Source organism: Larus michahellis, chromosome 6 (assembly GCF_964199755.1).
Source record: "Larus michahellis chromosome 6, bLarMic1.1, whole genome shotgun sequence".
NCBI lineage: Eukaryota > Metazoa > Chordata > Aves > Charadriiformes > Laridae > Larus > Larus michahellis.
Window position 1 is genome coordinate 51,078,138 of NC_133901.1, and position 15,374 is coordinate 51,093,511.

General features: G+C 49.9%; 1 protein-coding gene across 3 annotated transcripts; it reads left to right on the forward strand.

The window, feature by feature from the left end:
* Positions 1 to 483: 483 nt before the first annotated feature.
* LOC141744954 (cytochrome P450 2C8-like) lies at positions 484 to 8,788 on the forward strand. Of its 3 annotated transcripts, none has more exons than XM_074591904.1 (9): positions 484 to 502; positions 3,082 to 3,244; positions 3,743 to 3,892; positions 4,191 to 4,351; positions 4,728 to 4,904; positions 5,428 to 5,569; positions 5,999 to 6,186; positions 7,333 to 7,474; positions 8,195 to 8,788. In XM_074591904.1, exons 2-9 carry the CDS (start codon positions 3,211 to 3,213, stop codon positions 8,374 to 8,376), a joined length of 1,176 nt encoding a protein of 391 aa, XP_074448005.1. In that variant the 5' UTR covers positions 484 to 502; positions 3,082 to 3,210; the 3' UTR covers positions 8,377 to 8,788. The 3 variants fall into 3 exon arrangements, with proteins under 3 accessions (XP_074448005.1, XP_074448003.1, XP_074448004.1); XM_074591902.1 differs by lacking the exon at positions 484 to 502 and adding an exon at positions 1,124 to 2,736; XM_074591903.1 differs by lacking the exon at positions 484 to 502 and adding an exon at positions 2,561 to 2,686.
* The last annotated feature ends 6,586 nt before the right edge of the window (positions 8,789 to 15,374 follow it).

The following is a 15,374-nucleotide window of genomic DNA, read 5'->3' on the forward strand; positions in this document are numbered from 1 at the left end:
CGCATTGTGGGAGTGCCTCTGACGAGATCGCAGTGTCTGGCTTGTACTGTGCACCATATGTGGCACAAACTGGCAGTGCATGGAGGAGAGGCTCGGTCAAAACAATCCTCCACAGAAGGTGAACAGTATTTGCCGACAGCAGGGACATCCACACCAAGCTTCCCGGGGATGAGGGGTGCTGGCAGCACAGTGGGCAGGAGAGGCATTTTGCAGTGCCACCTTCTGAATCAAGGTCCAAAAAGAGAAGGCTCAGGCAGTAAGCCTTCTACACAACCATGGCAGTTTTGCTTCAAGCTTGTGCTTTAGTTTAGAAAAAAAGAGAAAAAGCTACAACACTGGCAGCCTTTTCTTTGACTATCCCCAATAGGTGCCTCCAATTAACTTAAAACCAAAGCTCCTGGTGAAGATGGAGAGGAGGGCATTTCAGCCTGGCCTTCCTGGACTTTCACGTGAACGGAGAGGACAGAGCAGTCCTGCCTACTCTTAGCATCTGCAAACAGAAGTGAGTACTCGGAAAACCCTGGAATACTACTGTGACATGAAAAGGTCTGTGTTTTCCCACAGGGACGGGTCTGAGTGACTAGTCTTATGTGTTTTCCTCCCTTGTAAACCCCCAGTGTGTCTGCCAGGGCGGTGGGAATATCTGGAATATAATGATTTTATTCTGACAAAAATGAGAAAGCTTGAAAGTATTCCCAGTTCCAGGGCTCTTGCCCAAAGTGTGTCTCAAACTGTGAGGTAGAGCTAGGAAGTAAGCCCTCGTCCCCAGGATCAACGGCACTTTACAGGGAAGGTGGCAAGGCAATGAACTCAGGCAGCAGAGAGGCCTCCTGTAGCCAAGTAAACTCCCATGAACTCCGCTTTCACCCAGAGCGACATGAACTCCCATGAACTGCCCTGGCAACATCTGAGCCGATGCAGAGGAGTTCACGTCAGCGGATAAGCAACTAGCCCAAACTTGTTGGCAATTCAGTTTTTCCACCAAAGTATCAAGTACAGGTCTTTAAGAAGTGAAATGACATTTTAAACGAACAACAGGTTTTAAGAAGTGAAATGACATTTTAAAAGAACAGCTAGCAAATTATTGCACCAATGCAAAAGAGCAAGGATGACGTAAGAACTTACGGGGAAGCTGCAGAAACTTTTGCAAAACTTCGCTAGCTCCTCTGAGTGAAGGGGAAACTCACGCTAACACGCTGCGGCACAGCAAACCCAGCACACTCCAACCAAGCACCTGGTTCACCCAGGCCCCTCGCTGATTCCCACCAAGTCCCACGTCCCCTATCCTCGCAACACCTTCCGCTCAGTGGGATGAGTCCTGTCTGCCTGCAGAAGCGTCGCAGCTCAGGAAAGACAGAGGGATATGGCCAGACTGAGCGAGCTGAGCACAGGCAGTGCCACAGCCCTGAGGGTCCTTTCTACCCGCCGTTGCCACTGCTGTTGGGACCTCGCAGGTACACAGCCCCAGAGTGGGCAGGAAGCCTCCCCAGCTCTTTTTGAAGCCCTTGCAACACACCAGACATGCTCTGCAGTCTCCCAGAGCACCTCTGGCCCTTCCAGGGGAGCAGTTCCTCATGTTGGAGTCAGACAACAACTAAACAGGGAACTCGTACGTGCCAGCTTCTAGCAGTAGCTTGGGTGCGCTGCTTGGGTCATTGCAAGTGCAAGGAGTAGTGGCCAGGTTGCACTGACCTATACCCAGCCTCTCACAAGCGCACCTCTGGCTCAGCTTGGGAAGCCATTGCCCAGAGACCCTCTCAAGAGACCCATCTCAAGATTTCTCTCTTCTCTACCTGCTTCTCTCACCCTTTCCTCTAGGAGACCTCAAACAGGTCAGAGTCCCAAGGTCTAGTCCCCTTTTCTTATGTCTTTTTCTTATCTCTCCCGGCAAATCCTTTCTCATCTATTGTGACGTCTGGAGACCTTTCTGCCCTTGCCAGACGGATATTTTATACTTTCCCCTCCTGTGAGGCCAGACATCTCTAGGGAGAGAGACCGAGGCAATTGCTGTGCATTGAGGAGAACACGTCAGTATGTTTTTTGGCACATCACACGCAGTGCGAACTCCACTGATAATGTCAGGAAGACTTCAGGAACAAGCAAGGATGGCTCACCCCACTGAGAGCTTGTACGATTAATACCAAAGAACAGAAAATGCAAACAGCACTGAAGTACTTCGAAGATACTCTCGTGACAGTGGATTTCCAGGAGCGCCTGAGTCGAAGAGTGTGCCCCTAGTGTGACCTCTTTAATAATAAACTTTAGATGAAACAAAACAAGTTTTATGAACACATTGTAAATTTCTTAACCTCAGTTGGCCTCTGCAATTGTTTGAGATAAGGTGTGTCTTTGATGGCCAATTAACACTGAGAGAAGTCCTAGTTTCATAACACAGGGCAGTCAAACAAATGATTGACTACTAATATTGACTGACTCAGCCACGTGATCCAAAACCTGCTGTTGAGGTAACATAGCCAGCATAGCTAACATAGCCCTTCGGTATATAGGCTCGGGCTCCGGCAGCCAGAGTCACTCCCTCCTGAGCCACAGAAGCAAATGGAGCTCCTGGGAGCAGCCACTGTTGTCCTCCTGGTTTGCATTGCTTGCCTGCTCTCCATCACAGCATGGAGAGGGAGGTCTGGAAAGGGGAAGATGCCTCCGGGACCAGCTCCCCTTCCCATCCTAGGTAACTTGCTGCAGGTGAAACCAAAGGACTTGGCCACAACCCTCCAGAAGGTGAGGCCACTTTCTTCTTCTCTCTTACTTTCTTCTGTGGGCAAGAAGTGTGTGGGACCTGTGCGTGGGGACAGTCTGTGACCATAGCTTGATAAGCAGCTATCCCAGAGGAGCAGAAAAGCCATGAGGATCTCAGCTGCTCCCCCGCACTGCTGTTGTCATTGTTGCACAGGGCCTGATAGCTGGGAACCCTCTCCACACCTATATTTGTCAGGAGAGGACGAAAACTTGACGTTGCTGGTCTGTGAGGCTGCACTGCCTGCCGTGGGATGCAGCAGCAAGGCCACTTTTCAACTCCTCCTCCCGCTCTGCTCCATGGCCATCTTCTGTCTTGCATTTTGACAGCTCAGTGAAGAGTATGGACCAGTGTTCACAGTGCACCTGGGCTCTGACCCAGTGGTGGTGCTGCACGGACATGATGTGGTGAAAGAAGCCTTGGTTGATCGCGCGGACGAGTTTGCTGCCAGAGGACACATGCCAATAGGAGACAGGGCGAACAACGGATTAGGTATGTTTGCTGAGTGAGCTCCTTCTGAGGAGAAGGGAAGGGCTGAGCATTCATTTGGCAGATCAGGGCTGGAATGTACCACGCAGGAGGGAGGACTGTGGAGAGTGGGTGGGTCCTACCTGGAGAAGGGAAGGCAGAGTGGGCTGTAATTGCTGCCTTTTATCACCCAAAGCGGGTAGTAGAGAAATGGAGTCAGATTGATCTTAGTGATGTGCAGTGAAAGGGCAAGCGGCAACAGCCCCCAGCTGCAGCAAGGGGAATTATGTGCAGATACGAGCGATGAATTGTTCACAAGGAGGTTGGGCATGTGGTGGAGAAGGCCAAAAGCAGGCAGGTGGACTACAGTACCTCCATAGAGTGTCTCCAAACCACAGTACTCTATGACACTACCGTGACAGTGCTCTCCCAGGGACAGGATTCGCTCTCGCTGTGAGCCTCTGTTCATCTCACACCCAGCACACCCAAGCCAGGTCTTTGCTCTTCCTTCTTCCTCTGCAGGGATTATTTTTAGCAACAACCAGGAGTGGTTACAAGTCCGTCGGTTTGCTCTCAGCACTCTGCGCAACTTTGGAATGGGGAAGAGGAGCATTGAAGAGAGGATCCAGGAGGAATCTGAGCACTTGCTAGAAGAGATCAACAAAACAAAGGGTATGCTACAGTTTCAATATAGCTTATGTTTGCAAGAAAAAGGACTGTACTAAGGGAGACCCATGTCTTTAGCATAGAATAGAATTAGCACGTGCTTTGGCCATGCACCAGCTGCCCCCCGTTACAGAGCAGTAAATAATTCCGTGATCACATACTGTTCTTTTTGGGGACCCTTCTGTGTCGTTCAGAGACTCTGTTCTGGTATTTCCACTAACAACCAGAGCCCAGGTTACCCACAGTAGCCATGAGTAGCCATAGTTGGTTTTCTTTATGGTTTGTAACTTTTCTGAAATCCCAGGAACGCCTTTTGACCCAACCTTCATGCTGAGCTGTGCTGTCTCCAACATCATATGCTCCATTGTCTTTGGGAGACGATATGACTATAAAGACAAGAAGTTCCTGGCCCTGATGAATAACATGAACAACATCTTTGAGATGATGAACTCCTACTGGGGACAGGTACAATCCAGTAGGCATTTTAGTGTGTCAACATTCTCCTAGGGGAGCAGGGAGCCTTCCTCCCAGTGAAGTCCCATCTCAGTTTTCTAAGTAGGACCCCGTCAGTGCTTTGCTGCACAGGAGGGAATTCATTCAAGAGCAAGACGCACCCTCACCAATGGAGAGCTGAGGGTGCTTCCCCCTGGTCCTGACGCCCTTCTTCTCCGCCTAAGGTTCCTACCACTAAGCAAGCCCCTACTGCCCTGTCAGACTGCCCAGCCTCACCGCCCTTCTGCTTGTCTCAGTTGAGAGGGTTGTGAACTTCCTAGGCTTTTTGGTAATATCAAAGGATGGGGCAATGGTCATGCTAGGGACCCTCCTGTTTCTTTCTTTCCAGCTCTACCAGATGTTCTCAAATATCCTGGATTACTTGCCTGGCCCACACAACAAAATATTCACAGAATTTGATGCTCTAAAAGCCTTTGTGGCAGAGGAGGTGAAGATACACCAAGCCACCCTAGATCCCAGCTCCCCTCAGGATTTCATTGATTGCTTCCTCACCAAAATGCAGGAGGTAAGGAGACAGCGTACAGCCCCAGCTCATCCCCAACACACCTACACTGAGCCCCTTCCCTCTCCTAAGTAACACAGGCATTGGGATGATCCCTTCCCAGGCAGCTAGGCTGTGCAGTGGGAAGGCACCAGCAATACCCCAGATATTGCCTGTGCTAGAGCTTATAGCTCTGGGTCTGCACACTCACCAGCCCCTACCTGCACCTTCTTGGACAGCAAGACCTTCATCTGCTCTCACTGAAACACAGGGATGTGTGCAGTCTGGTCTTGCAGTTCTTCCACTGGAAAGCAGTTAGCACAGCAAGGGCAGACATGCAGCTACGTACCATTTGGTGCACAGCTTGAAAGAAGGCCGCGCTGGTGTTGAGCTTACTGCACAAAGAGAGCATTGCAATGTCCCAGGTGGCTGCTGCAGCTTAGCAGAGAAATGCAAGAGCTCTGGGTGAGAAAGAAGGCCTGGGATGACACAAGAAAGGGCCACTTTTCTCAGCCCAGCCAGAGAAACAGCCCAGCCTTTTCCCTAGGAGAAAGAGCACCCCAATTCCAGTTTCCACATGAAGAACCTGATAACCAGCACCTTCGACTTGTTCATTGCCGGGACTGAGACAACTAGCACGACTGTAAGATATGGGCTTCTGCTTCTTCTCAAATACCCGAAGATACAAGGTACCAGTCTGTGACCTCTTCCTCTCTAGCTGTTCCCCTGGGCTGGGCACGCGTCTAGCACCGTATCCTTCTCCCAACTTTCCTCCTCTCTCTCGCACATTTTACCCAAATGGGCAAAGTCCTTGCACTGTCATTCCCCAGGGTAGGCATTAGAGATCCCTCAGCTTCACTGGCATCATCATCAGCTGCACTCCCCTCACAGCCAAGGACTTGACTGTGTGTCTTTACCGCCCAGTACTCCTATTTAGTCAAGTCACTGGGAGGACATTCTTTGCATGGGCCGCAGTGGAACTGTGTTCTAGTCGACACCAAAACCAACATCAGTGCTCCTGTCACCTGTGATGTGTGATTTGTGGGCAGCTTAGGGCAACCTGTTTAGGTAGGTTTGGTTTTATTTACCCATTTTATGGTTTGTGCTTCTCATGACAGAGAAAGTTCAAGAAGAGATTGACCGGGTAGTAGGACGATCACGAAAACCTTGCGTGGCTGACCGGACCCAGATGCCCTACACAGATGCGGTGGTCCATGAAATCCAGCGCTTCATCTCCCTCGTCCCCCTGAGTGTCCCTCGCGCTGTGACCAAAGACCTCTGCTTCAGAGAGTATGTCATTCCCAAGGTTAGTGGGCAAGGTCCCTCAAGTTCGGCAGCACTTTTGCTCTTAGGCTGGCAGTTACAAGCCAGAAGCTAGAAGTGCAGTGGCCTGACCTAGTATCACCCAGCCCTTCAGGAAGGTGTTATCCTCAGGCTCCTGTAGCTCACTTGCAGCCCCTTGCTGCCACTCCGTGGGCCAAGACTGGAACAGTAGCTCTGCCCAACACCTTTGCTCACTTGCTCCGCAGCTTTATCCATCTGCAGAAACACGGTGGGTTCACAAAAAAAACAGAGCAGTGACTCCTCACACAAAAGGCAGCAAAGCCATGGAACTGCTCACCACCCTCCAGGAGAGCCTGTGCGCATGCCTGGAAGCAAAGTCAGTTGGTGGTTATTGAGCACAGAAAACCCCAGAGCCACAAAGTGCTGAAGACTACGTTTGCAATCAAGGGAACGAGCAAAACCTCTTTGCCTGTTTTTACACACTTCTTGAGGCAGTCACTGCTGGCCATTGCCAGAGGCAGGCTGATGGGCTACAGCAACCCATGGCCTGGCCTGTCGCAGCAGCGCTCGTTGCTCTTCTGGCTGACTGTGTACAGCAGGGGAACAGCAGCACACAGGCTGTTGGCCTTTTAATTTTCAGCTGTCTGTGTAAAATCAAAAGGCAGGACCCAGGGACCTGCTCAGCTTCTAGCAGATGGCTCTTGTGTCATCACTGTTGGATTACTTATCTCACACCCCCACCAATGGCTGGTCAGGAAGAGGGAAGGAAGAGGACTGTGGCAGAAGAAATTTGTCAGGAGACGGGAAAGCAACCTTTTGCTTTTCGGGGCTCACAGAAAAGAAGGAACATCTACAAGTTCATTAGGGTGAAACACTGAGAAAGAGGAAGAATTAGGTGGGGTGTCCCCAGATGACTAGAGCAAAGTGAGGATAAATGGTCCGAAAGTGAGAGGGAGCATTCAGGAAGATCAGCCAACAATTGTCCCTGCTGTCCCATCTAGCAGGCTCTCCCTAAAGCTGCCTCCCCAAAGGCAAGGTCCCCAAAAGGAAACCAAAGGCACTAGTAGGACTGTGCTGGGATGCTCAGTCTTAACTTGGCAGGCAGTCGGATTAAGTGACCTAACTCACCTCCCCTTCATATTCTGCTCTTCTCCTTGTGTTATCTCAGGGCACCACAATCTTTCCTGTCCTCACTTCTGTCCTCCACGACAGTAAAGAGTTTCCAAACCCAAATGAGTTCAACCCTGGACACTTCTTGAACGAGAACGGCACCTTTAGGAAGAGCGAGTTCTTCATGCCCTTCTCAGCAGGTAAAGCACTGGCTTTCTCTCTCTTCCTCTCCCTGTCGCCGTCGTCCTCCTCCCCCTCTGGGGACCATTCTGCCTTTCCCTATAACACACACTCCCTCTTCCCAGCGTGGTCCCACCGGTGCTTCCATAGGGCTCACTGCTCTCTGGATAACCCCTCCCTGATGCTCCATTCCCCAGCTGCACCTCCCATCGTGTTCAGGCCTGGAGGCTTCTCAAACCTCCTACTGGGAGTTGCCGATGTAATGATGTGAATGGGATCTATTGACGCTTTCTAAAAAACCTGTCACCTTCCGACACAACCACCAAAGTCATCCTTAACCATCCTCTCTTTCCGTGGTAGTTGCACTTTTCCCAGCACCTCTTAAGTACCTCTCGGGCTACACGCAACCACTCACCTACCAATAGCCCCTACCCTCTGTTTTCTCATCTGTGCTTCATGTGCCCTTACTCTCTCTCACCTTGCCCTCTGCAACGCCCCCTCTATGCTCAAGACTTCTTCTGCTCTTGTTCTTCCTTCACACACCCAACCAAACTGCCAAGGGTGGGCGTCCATCTTTCTCCAACAAACTATTCTCTTGCAAACGTCCTTAGTAATCCCGACAGTCGTCTCACTGCTGGAGCTGTATCTGGTAAATAAAGCTGCCTAACATACCTGCTTAGTACAAACTCTTGTCTACTTGGCAACACCTGTCGAGCACTATTTGCTGTTTTCACTTCCAGGGAAGCGAATATGCCCCGGAGAGAGCCTGGCACGCATGGAGATATTCCTACTCATGGCCATCATCTTGCAGAACTTTACCTTGAAGCCTGTCGTTGACCCCCAGGAACTCAGCATAACCCCAACACTGAGTGGGACAACCAACGTACCTCCTGCCTACCAGCTCTGTGCTGTCCCCCGCTAAAAAGCACAGAAACTCTTTCCACGGTATCCTGAGCCTGGCTACTCCTTTTACATCTGCCTTACTAAAACCAATGGCAGAAGCATTGGCGCACCTCCCTAAGGCTTCCAGGAAGACAGCCCAAACACAGGTGCACAGAGTAGGCACCTTCAAAGCCTCCTGGAACTGCTCTACCACATCCCAGGGAGGCCCTGGATGACATTGCAGCCTGTTGCACTGATGCTCTCTCCGTGGGCTCCTTGAGCGCAATGGCTGCATCAAATAGCTGATTTGCTCACACACACAGCTCCCATGGCTGCCCACGACCTGCTTCTCCTGCAGCATGTGTCCCACCAAGAGCAGCATGCTTTGCAGATGGTTAGCGCTGCACGTGTGTACATTAATGACCCAATAAAGAAAAATCTTTTTATGATTATTTGAGCCATTATTTCCTTTGGGTTGGGGCAGCATCCCATCTGCTGCTCCACTGCAGGGTAGATCTGCAGCACCTGTGCCCAGTGCCCTGTGGGAAGGGCTGTCCCTCCCGGGGCAAGGGTCCTGCTTGCTTGAGCCACTGGACATGGTGCTGCTGCCTGCAGGGAGCCCCTGGGCAGTGGCAGCACACCACCAGCCAGGATGGCTCATGGTGTGGGAGGAGAAGGGGCCCCTGCAGCCTGGGGGCTATCAGCAGCTCTATCTGCTGTTCTTGGGGCTACCGATCCTGCTGTTCACAGCTGGATTAAGATAGCTGCAGCATCCCTCCTGGAGGAGAACACTCTCCCCTCAGTTCAGAGGCTGAAGCTCCAGCTGCCTTCACCCCCTCGATGGGACCTCTGGCTGGTCCAGGGGGCTCCTCTCATTTCTCAGGCACTCTACGGTCCAGCCTTCCCACAAGCTGGGAGCACCTGCCCTATGGCTCCTCTCTGTCCTTCTCCTACCATCTCCCCCAGGCCTTCTGTTGTCCTCGAGGACAGCCCTGCCTGTCACTGCGGCCACGCAGGACCCCCACGCGAATGAAGATAGGGCTGCTGAGGAGATCGTTTCTGTGGAGAGTGTCTCCTGCCTGAATCACACTCCCGTCCCACCTCCCAGCTGAAATGCCAAGGTACAGAGGAGAGAACAGTGTGAGCGAGAGGCCATGGTGGGTAAGGAACAGCTGAGAATGACGGGAAGTTGCCATCACAGGGGGTAAGTTCTGCAGCTGGAGTTGTATTCTCTTCCCACTTTTCTTGGGCATATCACTTCATCTCCCTTATGGTCTGGACTCCTTCTGCTAAATGAAAAGAGTGCATCCCTGTCTTTGCAGGCTGTTGGGAGAAGCTCAGCCACCTGAGCCATGGGGACTGCAAACAACTCTCTGGCTGCTCTTTCCTACCATCAGAATCACTGCGAGGATTTAGATGTTATTTATTAAAATGAATGAACTTAAATTCAGGAGGACAGCAAAACCAACTCTCCCAGAGACCTTGGGTATTCCAGGGGAATCTCATTTAGCTTCTGCATCTCAGAGGCGTCATTGCAAACAAGTTCTTCCCCTCTCCAAAGTCTCTTTTGTCCTGTCCTCTGTAGAATTTCATGTACGCACAAAGAGAAAACTCTCTTCTTCATAAACTGCAACCGCGTGACCCCTGGTGTCCAGGAAAAGGATCGTGTCTGTTATCTCTAGTCACAGCCCCTACTCGGTGCTTTTCCTTCAGTGACAGGGTGGATGGTTTTCATAAATGGATTCCACCACAGGTGGCTCTCCTCTGGGCTTATTTGTCCTCGCGGGCTTTGCTTGTGTTTGGATGTCTGGTTTGCAGCGCTTGTCTTGATCTTCATTTACGTAGGTATTTCTTGTCCCCTGCATCATGTTCATATAAAAGTCCTAGAGGTAAAATACAATTTCTGTGACGGTAGTCACAAGGTACTCGGAGACCTTGTGAGTACTGCAGAGAATACAATATGCAGTATTTTCCACCTCTCTTTGGAAATGTTTGGTGGTATTTTGAGTAAAATATCATATTTGCTCACATTCCAGGTTCATCCCTCCTTCTCCCTCAAGAAGGAAAGCAAGGTGGCAAGGTGTTGGTAGCAGGGGGGCTATAGGGGTGGCTCCTGTGAGAAGCTGCTAGAAGCTTCCCCTACATCCGATAGAGCCCATGCCAGCTGGCTCCAACATGGACCCACCAGTAGCCAAGGTTGAGCCCATCAGTGACGGTGGTAGCACCTCTGGGATAACATATTTAAGAAGGGGGAAAAAAACAGCCCAGCAACTGCAGCTGGAGAGAGGAGTGAGAATATGTGAGAGAAACAGCTCTGCAGATGCCAAGGTCAGTGAAGAAGGAGGGGAGGAGGTGCTCCAGGCGCTGTAGCAGGGATTCCCCTGCAGCCCGTGGTGAAGACCATGGTGAGGCAGGCTGTCGCCCTTGCAGACCATGGAGGTTCATGGTGGAGCACATATCCACCTGCAGCCTGTGGAAGACCCCACGCTGGAGCAGGCGGATGCCCAAAGGAGGCTGTGACCCTGTGGGAAAGCCCACGCTAGAGCAGGCACCTGGCAGGAGCTGTGGCCCCATGGGGAGAGGAGCCCATGCTGGAGCAGGTTTGCTGGTAGGACTTGTGACGCCATGGAGAGAGGAGCCCATGCTGGAGTAGGTTTGCTGGCAGGACTTGTGACCATGTGGGGGACCCACACTGGAACAGTGTTCCTGAAGGACTGCACCCCGTAGAAGGGACCCATGCTTAGAAGGGACCCCATGCTAGAGCCGGGGAAGAGTGTGAGGAGTCCTCCCCGTGAGGAGAGAGGGGCGACAGAGACAACATGGGATGGACTGACCACAACCCCCATTCCCCATCCCCCTGTGTTGCGCAGGGAGAGTAGGTAGAGAATTTGGGCATGAAGTTAAGCCTGGGAAGAAAGGAGGGGTGGGGGGAAGGTGCTTTAAGATTTGGATTTATTTCTCATTATCCTACTCTGATTTGAATGGTAATAAATTTAACTAATTTCCCCAAGGTGAGTCTGTTTTGCCTGTGATGGTAATTGGTGAACAATCTTTACCTCAACCCATGAGTCTTTCATTATACTTTCTCTCCCCTGTCCAGTGCAGAGGGGAAGTGATAGAGCAGCTTTGCTGGGCCCCTGGTGTCCAGCCAGGGTCAACCCACCACAGCTCTGTAGGGCTACCCTTGAAGCCAGTCCTGCATTTAGGAATGCACTCAGCAGCACATGTGTTATGTTGAGAATCAGTTAATAGATGACTTACGTCTGGACATCTGTTAGGGGATGATCCATATTTATGTTCATTTTCATATTCATGTTCTTCCTGCCCATTGGGATGTTGGTTCGTCTGAAGCAATGAACAGAGCAGTGACAAACAACATCTAGCTACAATTGACAAACAACTGCATGAGAAGCACAGAGCAGTGAGAAAACGTTCTGTTACTAAACAGCTCCAGAACTTGGGACGTACTCAGGGACAAATAACCACACAAGGGATAATATTTGGGATAATACCCAACATATTCTAAGCTGGATGCCAAAAGACTCTTCAATTTGGAACTATCACAGGGCCCACTTGATGCCTGCCCATGCGAATGGCCTTGCAGAGGGGAAACCTCAGTGCCTGAGTATTGCCTTTATTAGAACATCTAAAATCTGTTTGGTCTTTTAACACAGGGCAAAAACCTCACTTTCACATTTACATCCAGAAAAAAAAGAGGTGATGTTAACCAACAACAACTACAAGGAAATCATCTCCCTCAGTACTGTTACACCTTCCTGTCTAAAGTGAGGAAATAAAGATCTATGCAAGTACCAGAGCTAGTTAAAAACATCCGTAAAGTGGCAGGGGAAGGAAGGGGCCCTGTTAAGTAGAACTGTCAACGTCTGGGTGCCAGAATGCGTCATGGCATTCTTCCTCTATAGGCAGGTTGACTGTGTCTTTGGTGATGTGGGCGAGGAAGGAAGTGTGCTGCTACAGAAACTCTACCCCAGCCCTGGGGAGGTAGGCAGAGCACAAAGACCCACCCCATGGGCTGCAACAGTGGAAACAAAGGTGACCAGGCTAAACATACTATGAAACACCTTGGCAGCATTTCCGGAGCTAAGTAACACCTTTTTGGAGTGAGAGGATCCCTAAATGAATGGTTTCCTATGGGACACGACAGAGAAATCCACTGAAGAACAGTAGTGATAGTTTGGGTTTTTTTAAATTTCCTGCTAGTTAACAGACCACTTAGCACTGCCCCTTCAGTATTTTCACATGAATTTCTCTTTTATCTTTATGAACCTTCAACTCCCAGGCTGAGGTCCAGACTTTGAGAGTCAGAGCAGAGACACTTTGAGTGCCAAGAGATGTGGTCCTGAACTTCCTGAGAGCTGCAGAGGATGTTGAATCAAGTTTCTGATGCGGAGACCTAAGCTTGGAAGTAGCAAGGCACCCACGAGATGGAAGGTAGTCACCTGATTCCAGCTGTAGTTCTTCCACTGGCGAACACAGACCACTGCCAAGATGACTAAAAGGACCAAGGCCAGAACGCTGGGTATCGCTGCTGCCACTTCAACCACCCAGGGCTCATACTAACTTATAAAGAAAGACAGTCAGGTCAAATGCATGCAGTGTGATCCTTTAACTCTGTGCTTAGTAGCCAAGCGAGTGGCTATCATACAACAGCAAGAAAACCCAATGTGAGGAATAAAACTGCAACCCTGGATCAAAACAGTGGCATCCAGCCCAGCTGTACTGCATACTGGGATGGATAGGGGAAGCAGAGATTTGATTTCAGAGGGAAAACATTCCAAATAATCAACTGCATCAAATAACGAAACAAACTCTTACCCCAGAAGAATGATCTGCCTGGACAGTTGTTTTTCCAGTTGTATGTGCAGAAGTCTAGGAATAAGATGGTTATAGAACACGTACAAAAAAATGTTTCACATAAAGCAAGCAAGGAGAGAGGCTGAGTGAGGAGCTGCAAGACTCCAACAACAGCGTGCGGCCAGTAACACACGGAGCACTCAGCTGCGCCCTGAGGCCGTGGCCTCTACTCCCCAGTTGTAAGCAAGAACACAAACTCTGATTCATCCAAAAATGGGTTTGACCGAATGGAAGGAATATATGGGTTTTTTTCTCAAAAAGGGGCTTGAGGCTGAAAAAAAAAGCATATACAAAGCATATAGAAGAGATAAACACAAATATATGCCAGAGAAAGCTGGATTCAGAAGGTAAAGCAGCACAAAGGGGAGCAGGCAGCCTCAAGAAAAGATGTGCTTTTGCAACATTCTACTCTCTGTCCTTGCCACGATGCTGGGGGCAGCTGCCTGTGTGACCTTGCCCAGAGGATCTATCACTACCTTGGCTTGCAGATGCAAGGCATGCAGTGCTGGGCACTGGCAAACCTGGTGTAGCCGAAACCAAAACCCTCTGGCTTTTTACAGGCATTGCAAAATGTCACATTCAGGTCCAAATGACAAGGCAGCTCCAGCAAGGAGGAAGTCCATCACACAGGCAGTGATGACGGCAGGTGCCTCACTTGTTACTGAAAGATGTTTGCATGCCCATGATTTTTTGTGGGAAAAGAGAGGAACCCCATGTCTCTCAGCAAAAAATTGACAGTGACACATATCTTAATTGAGTGGCAGGACATGTAAAGGACCCTCTGGTAACTGCTGCGATGGCTAAGAGCCTACACCCCTCGTCACCCCGTCTCTCACTGGGAGAGAACAGAAATTAAGTCTGAAATGACATTCACATTCCCTTTGGTGAAAGGAGCAGGAAGAAAGTTCAGCTGCATTACACGCTCAGCAAAGTCACCTCTAGATGGATTTTCTCATTTCTAAATAAACAGAAAAACAGGCACAAATACCTGTGCACAGATTCCTGTTGTGTACTTTAAGCATCTCACCTGTCTTTACTGCTACAATACAATGTCAGCAGCAGTAGGACAGTCTGTCAGAAGATCCGCATCAACACTCACCCATAAAGGCAGCAATTTCTCTTCCAGTATCCCACCCCCCAGCTCCTACAGATAACACCATGGCGAGTAGTCAGTTGATCTTCATCCTATGCAGTGTACTTACTGAATTTACAGCTCTGTTGTAAAACGGCGAGAAAGATGTTGTTTCCTCCTGCAGAGAAAGAAAATAAATAAAATCAAGAAACCCAGAACTGAGCATTAGCAGTTGGTAGATGCCACTGTCCAGGTGAAGGACTGGGGAGGGGAGCTTCTGAAGTGACTGGAAATGATGGCATGAGAATATACTCATTTGAGCTGAACAGGGAAGTCATGCTAGTTACTCCAGAGAAAACAAAACCCATGCCATGCTATTGATGAAAGTGATATGAGGAAACATGAACTGGTTTGCCTAAATTGTTTATACCACACAGGACCTCTGAGTAGTCTAGGTCTTATCATTTAACACATTTACCCTGACACGTCCCCAGTGAGAAAGCGTAATGCTGTTTAACCCCACTATGGCTTAGGAGATGAAGTACAGTGAGGGCTTGTAAAACAGCAAGGACTTGGACCTGCAGCCTTTAAGCGCCAAACTAATGACATGTGCCTGCTCCTGTTGATTCAAGGACAGCTGAAAATGATAGAAACACATTTACTCCTTCCTGAATAAATTGTTTCCACACATAGGAAGGAAGGTATTCCAAAGAGTCCCTGCTAGATGCGTTGTCCATCTGTCAGCTGAGATACAGAGACTCTGCCATCTGGGAGGAACACAGAAAGTGGCTTGGAGACAGCTGAAAGCTGCTCTTAATCTCCTTCACTGGTGCATCTCTACTGCTGGAAGCAATACTGGGTCCACCCCATGGTGAGCTCTGTGGGCAGCTGGGGCTGCCTGTTGGAATCGGTGCTAGTGACAGTGTGGGAATGGTACTGCGGAGAAGCTCAGCTTCAGAGGGGGGTTATCAGGTCAAGCAGTGCAGGAGCCTCTCCTACAGTCCAGGGGCAAGCAGTATGCACAGCTATATAAAACAGCTCTTTTAAGCTCTTAGATTCAGTGTTATTCCTGAACTCCAGCCAGTCCCAGA

Excerpts from the sequence above, each read along its gene's own strand:
- LOC141744954 (XM_074591902.1), top strand. The coding sequence starts at position 2,557 with ATGGAGCTCCTGGGAGCAGCCACTGTTGTCCTCCTGGTTTGCATTGCT. Across the intron at positions 5,570-5,998 it reads CAAATACCCGAAGATACAAG|AGAAAGTTCAAGAAGAGATT; the intron begins GTACCAGTCTGT and ends TTCTCATGACAG. Across the intron at positions 7,475-8,194 it reads CTTCATGCCCTTCTCAGCAG|GGAAGCGAATATGCCCCGGA; the intron begins GTAAAGCACTGG and ends TTTCACTTCCAG.